General features: G+C 46.7%; 1 protein-coding gene across 1 annotated transcript in view; it reads right to left on the bottom strand.

Annotated features, from left to right (window-relative positions):
• The window catches only part of LOC127924478 (cGMP-specific 3',5'-cyclic phosphodiesterase-like), a gene marked incomplete at its 3' end in the record, with an annotated part of 34,831 nt that extends 28,771 nt beyond the window's left edge, over window positions 1-6,060 (bottom strand). The window contains exons 1-4 of the mRNA XM_052509190.1: window positions 5,756-6,060; window positions 2,759-2,974; window positions 2,391-2,688; window positions 2,068-2,235 (exon numbers count right to left, since the gene is read on the bottom strand). Of these exons, the coding sequence (XP_052365150.1) occupies window positions 2,068-2,235; window positions 2,391-2,688; window positions 2,759-2,974; window positions 5,756-6,060 (987 nt within the window). The remainder of the gene's footprint in view (window positions 1-2,067; window positions 2,236-2,390; window positions 2,689-2,758; window positions 2,975-5,755) is intronic.
• Window positions 6,061-6,776: the final 716 nt, after the last annotated feature.

Here is a 6,776-nt window from a genome sequence, read left to right as displayed (position 1 = left end):
GAGAGGAAGGAGGAGGGAGATCGGGGTTCCCCTCTGTCTGTCTGTCTGTCTGTCTGTCTGTCTGTCTGTCTGTCTGCCTGCCTGCCTGCCTGTCTGTCTGTCTGTCTGTCTGTCTGTCTGTCTGTCATGTAGCCTAATGAAGGCTGCTGTCTGTCTGTCTGTCTGTCTGTCTGTCTGTCTGTCTGTCTGTCTGTCACGTAGCCTAAAAACCTAAGAAAGAAATTGAGAAACCTGTCCAACTAAAACCATGAAAACCTGAGTCTACGCCTTCACTACGGTGAATCACTAAAACAATACAGAAATACACTACGGAAAAAGAAGGAACAGCACGTCAGAAATCAGCTCAATGTAATTGAAGAATCCAACCACTTCTGGGAAAACTGGAAAACGCAACATTTGACATTTTAGTCATTTAACAGACTCTCTCACCCAGAGAGATTTACAGTAGTGAGTCATTTATCAGACTCTCTCACCCAGAGAGATTTACAGTAGTGAGTGTAGACATGATCAAACACAAATCTTAGAATCAACTATTAAAGACGACCAGAACCCACTGGATTCCAGAACAAACTGGATTCCAGAACCCACTGGATTCCAGAACAAACTGGATTCCAGAACCCACTGGATTCCAGAACAAACTGGATTCCAGAACCCACTGGATTCTCCAATTACCTTGAATGAACTACAGGACAAAATACAAACCCTCCAACCCAAAAAGGCCTGTGGTGTTGATGGTATCCTTAATGAAATGATCAAATATACAGACAACAAATTCCAATTGGCTATACTGAAACTCTTTAACATCATCCTCAGCTCTGGCATCTTCCCCAATATTTGGAACCAAGGACTGATCACCCCAATCCACAAAAGTGGAGACAAATTTGACCCCAATTATCATTAACCACAGACTCGTCCATTTCCTCAGTGAAAGCAATGTACTGAGCAAATGTCAAATTGGCTTCTTACCAAATTACCGTACGACAGACCACGTATTCACCCTAAATGAGAAACAAACAAACCAAAATAAAGGCAAAGTCTTCTCATGCTTTGTCGATTTAAAAAAGCTTTAGACTCAATTTGGGATGAGGATCTGCTATACAAATTGATGGAAAGTGGAAAGCTTTGATTATGTACAGACTCAGTGATCAAAGCCTTGCTATTGAGAAAGGCCGTCGTAGACAGACAGGCTACGTACAGACTCAGTGAGCATAGCCTTGCTATTGAGAAAGGCCGTCGTAGACAGACAGGCTACGTACAGACTCAGTGAGCATAGCCTTGCTATTGAGAAAGGCCACCGTAGGCAGACATGGCTCTCAAGAGAAGACAGGCTATGTACAGACTCAGTGAGCAGAGCCTTGCTATTGAGAAAGGCCGCCGTAGGCAGACATGGCTCTCAAGAGAAGACAGGCTATGTACAGACTCAGTGAGCATAGCCTTGCTATTGAGAAAGGCCGCCGTAGGCAGACATGGCTCTCAAGAGAAGACAGGCTATGTACAGACTCAGTGAGCAGAGCCTTGCTATTGAGAAAGGCCGCCGTAGGCAGACATGGCTCTCAAGAGAAGACAGGCTATGTGCAACACTGCCCACAAAATGAGGTGGAAACTGAGCTGCACTTCCTAACCTCCTGCCCAATGTATGACCATATTAGAGAGACATATTTCCCTCAGATTACACAGACCCACAACGAATTCGAAAAACAAATCCCATCTTGATAAACTCCCACATCTACTGGGTGAAATTCCACAGTGTGACATCACAGCAGCAAGATTTGTGACCTGTTGCCACGAGAAAAGGGCAACCAGTGAAGAACAAACAACATTGTAAATACAACCCATATTTATGCTTATTTATTTATTCTCCCTTTTGTCCTTTAACTATTCGCACTTCGTTACAATACTGTATATATATATAATATGTATATAATTTGACATTTGAAATGTCTTTATTATTGTGTAACTTTTGTGAGTCTAATGTTTACTGTTAATTTTATTGTTTATTTCACAATTTTATCTATTTCACTCCCATACAAATAAAGCCCATTGAATTGAGAAGTAGACATTGTTTACCTCACAGACGTCTCCTGTCATGTTCATGGGCATCCCTGTGGCAACTACATATCCCAGGATGCCCTTCACCAGCTCCTGGTGGGCATGTTTGCTGGAAGACTCTTCCCTCTCGCAGCCCGGCGTCGTCAGGGAAACCACCTGGACCAATCCCTTACATCCATCCTGGTCCTGGAGGAACAACAGAAAGAATCAATCAATCAATCAACCAATCAATCAATCAACCAACCAATCAATCAACCAGCCAATCAATCAACCAACCAATCAATCAACCAGCCAATCAATGAATCAGTCAACCAGCTATAACGAGCTAACAGCAGTAGTACCTGTCGGAGCAGAGACAGAGAGCAGCGTTCTGCCCACACCACCTCTATAGCATGTTGCAGGGCCCCCTGGCAGAGCTCCGCCACAGAGCCTATCCTCCCAGAGCCTCCAGCCAGTATCTTCATCATCCAGTCACAGCCCTCACCTCGCCCACAGGGCTCACCTCGCCCACAGGGCTCAGCTCGCCCACAAGGCTCACCTCGCCCACAGGATCTAGTCCTCCTCGGAGAGCGGGGTGAAGAGCGAGGTGAGGAGCGGGGTGAGCTGGGGGAGTGGGGGCAGCGAAGGGAGCGAAAGAAACTGTGGAGTGGGGAGCGAGGGGTACGGGGGGGGAGCAACTGCCCGCCTTCTCGAGGGGGGAGGGGGTCACCCCACTGGGGGTGGAAAGGGTAGAGGTCTGGTGAGGGTGGGGTTGGGGCAGGAGGGGATGGAGGTGGAGATCCGGAGGGAGGGGCTGGACAGGGGAAGGAGTCCGACGCGGCCCAGGAGGAGCATGCTGGAGCTGGGGTCGGACGGAGACCTACTGGGCCCTCTGGAGGTCTGAGGAGAGGGTAGCGTCTCCACGAACCAGCCTCCCACCATCTCCCTGACACACACACACAGTACAGTGTATCTTAATGCCAGCACTACATAGCTGTGCCCATGTATCAACTCATCATCAAACCATTAATTAGTGGAATCAGGTGTGTAGTGCTAGGGCAAAAAGACCAGGATGTAGATACACTGCCCTATATAGAGCACTATTTAGACCAGGATGAAGAAACACTACCCTACTGTATATAGAGCACTATTTAGACCAGGATGAGGAAACACTGCCCTATATAGAGCACTATTTAGACCAGGATGAATAAACACTACCCTATATAGAGCACTATTTAGACCAGGATGAATAAACACTGCCCTATATAGAGCACTATTTAGACCAGGATGAATAAACACTGCCCTATATAGATCACTATTTAGACCAGGATGAGGAAACACTGCCCTATATAGAGCACTATTTAGACCAGGATGAATAAACACTACCCTATATAGAGCACTATTTAGACCAGGATGAATAAACACTGCCCTATATAGAGCACTATTTAGACCAGGATGAATAAACACTGCCCTATATAGATCACTATTTAGACCAGGATGGAGAAACACTGCCCTATATAGAGCACTATTTGGACCAGGATGAGGAAACATTGCCCTATATAGAGCACTATTTGGACCAGGATGAGGAAACACTGCCTATATAGAGCACTATTTGGACCAGGATGAAGAAACCCTGCCCTATATAGAGAACTATTTGACCAGGATGAGGAAACACTGCCTATATAGAGCACTATATAGACCAGGATGAGGAAACACTGCCCTATATAGAGCACTATTTAGACCAGGAGGAGGAAACACTGCCCTATATAGAGCACTATTTAGACCAGGATGTAGAAACACTGCCCTATATAGAGCACTATTTGGACCAGGATGAGGAAACACTGCCCTATGTAGAGCACTATATAGACCAGGATGAGGAAACACTGCCTATATAGAGCACTATTTAGACCAGGATGAAGAAACACTGCCCTATATAGAGCACTATTTGGACCAGGATGAGGAAACACTGCCCTATACAGAGCACTATATAGACCAGGATGAGGAAACACTGCCTATAGAGCACTATTTAGACCAGGATGAGGAAACACTGCCTATATAGAGCACTATTTAGACCAGGATGAGGAAACACTGCCCTATAGAGCACTATTTAGACCAGGATGAGGGAAACACTGCCCAATATAGAGCACTATTTAGACCAGGATGAGGAAACACTGCCCTATATAGAGCACTATTTTGACCAAGATGAAGAAACACTGCCCTATATAGAGCTCTATTTAGACCAGGATGAAGAAACACTACCCTACTGTATATAGAGCACTATTTAGACCAGGATGAGGAAACACTGCCCTATATAGAGCACTATTTAGACCAGGATGAGGAAACACTGCCCTATATAGAGCACTATAAAACCAGGATGAAGATACACTGCCCTATATAGAGCACTATTTGGACCAGGATGAAGATACACTGCCCTATATAGAGCCCTATTTAGACCAGGATGAATAAACACTGCCCTATATAGAGCACTATTTGGACCAGGATGAAGATACACTGCCCTATATAGAGCACTATTTAGACCAGGATGAGGAAACACTGCCCTATATAGAGCACTATTTAGACCAGGATGAATAAACACTGCCTTATATAGAGCACTATTTAGACCAGGATGAGGAAACACTACCCTACTGTATATAGAGCACTATTTAGACCAGGATGAGGAAACACTGCCCTATATAGAGCACTATTTAGACCAGGATGAAGAAACACTGCCCTATATAGAGCACTATTTAGACCAGGATAAAGAAACACTGCCCTATATAGAGCACTATTTAGACCAGGATGAGGAAACACTGCCCTATATAGAGCACTATTTGGACCAGGATGAGGAAACACTGCCCTATATAGAGCACTATTCTGACCAGGATGAGGAAACACTGCCCTATATAGAGCACTATTCTGACCAGGATGAGGAAACACTACCTATACAGAGCACTATTTGGACCAGGATGAGGAAACACTGCCTATATAGAGCACTATTTAGACCAGGATGAGGGAAACACTGCCCAATATAGAGCACTATTTAGACCAGGATGAGGAAACATTGCCCTATAGAGCACTATTTAGACCAGGATGAAGAAACACTGCCCTATATAGAGCACTATTTAGACCAGGATGAGGAAACACTGCCCTATATAGAGCACTATTTAGACCAGGATGAGGAAACACTGCCCTATATAGAGCAGTATTAAGACCAGGATGAGAAACACTGCCCAATATAGAGCACTATTTAGACCAGGATGAGGAAACACTGCCCTATATAGAGCACTATTTAGACCAGGATGAGGAAACACTGCCCTATATAGAGCACTATTCTGACCAGGATGAAGAAACACTGCCCTATATAGAGCACTATTCTGACCAGGATGAGGAAACACTGCCCTATATAGAGCACTATTTAGACCAGGATGAAGAAACACTGCCCTATATAGAGCACTATTTAGACCAGGATGAAGAAACACTGCCCTATATAGAGCACTATTTAGACCAGGATGAAGAAACACTGCCCTATATAGAGCACTATTTAGACCAGGATGAAGAAACACTGCCCTATATAGAGCTATATTTTGATGAAGACCAGGATGAGGAAACACTGCCCTATATAGAGCTATATTTTGATGAAGACCAGGATGAAGAAACACTGCCCTATATAGAGCACTATTTGGACCAGGATAAATAAACACACTTTCAACATCTCATCAGGTCTTACCTGGACGAGTGATCATCCAGCCAAACCTCCACCCTGTCGCTGTCCACTCCGCTCCCGAACCCCCATCGGTGCGTCTTGGTCCGCGGCTCCACAGCGGCGAGAAAAACCAACCGGCGCTGGTCACCGCGGGTGGTTCCCTTCCGCCCGGGCAGGGAGAGTCGAAAGGAGAGGACGTGTCGGGAGTCACTCCATCCGAGGCCATCTGCTCCTGCAGCGGTTGGGACTGGAGGCAGGGCATGCCGTCCGACAAGTAGCTTGAAAACAGGTCCCTTAAACTCAGTTTGAGCGACGGAGGCCACCTCCATTATTTAACAGAGCCGTTCGGAATCAGACTGAGAACAACGTGGAGCAGAGGGAGTCTTGAGCCTACAGAGCACGCTCACGATTAGAGAGACAGAGACAGAGACAGTCACCGCTTTCAGAGCTCACCCATTATCCTATCAGCTATTGGAGAACCCCAGAGGGAGATATATTTAGGTTAACCTAATCCTGGAGGCCTTGATTTAATGCCGCGAGCTGGCATCGCCCAGGTGATTTATTCGGTAGGAACATTCAAGGAACGGATTAGAGGCCAATTTGGAGCTGGGACTATTAAGGACACTGAACCCCCAGGGTTCCTCCCTCTCTCTCCCCGTGGTCCTCCCTCTCTCCCATGTTGGTCCTCCCTCTCTCTCCCGTGGTCCTCCCTCTCTCCCTGGAGCTGGGACTATTAAGGAAAACGGAACCCCCAGGGTTCCTCCCTCTCTCTCCCAGTGGTCCTCCCTCTCTCCCTGGAGCTGGGACTATTAAGGAAAACGGAACCCCCAGGGTTCCTCCCTCTCTCTCCCCCGTGGTCCTCCCTCTCTCCCATGTTGGTCCTCCCTCTCTCTCCCGTGGTCCTCCCTCTCTCTCCCCATGGTCCTCCCTCTCTCCCCATGTTGGTCCTCCCTCTCTCTCCCCATGTTGGTCCTCCCTCTCTCCCCCTTCCTCTCCATGTTGGTCCTCCAACTCTCCCCCTTCCTCTCCATGTTGGTCCTCCCTC

Source organism: Oncorhynchus keta, unplaced genomic scaffold (genome assembly GCF_023373465.1).
Source record: "Oncorhynchus keta strain PuntledgeMale-10-30-2019 unplaced genomic scaffold, Oket_V2 Un_contig_4096_pilon_pilon, whole genome shotgun sequence".
NCBI lineage: Eukaryota > Metazoa > Chordata > Actinopteri > Salmoniformes > Salmonidae > Oncorhynchus > Oncorhynchus keta.
Note: the sequence above shows the minus strand (reverse complement) of the source record. Positions and strands in the feature narration are given on the sequence as shown.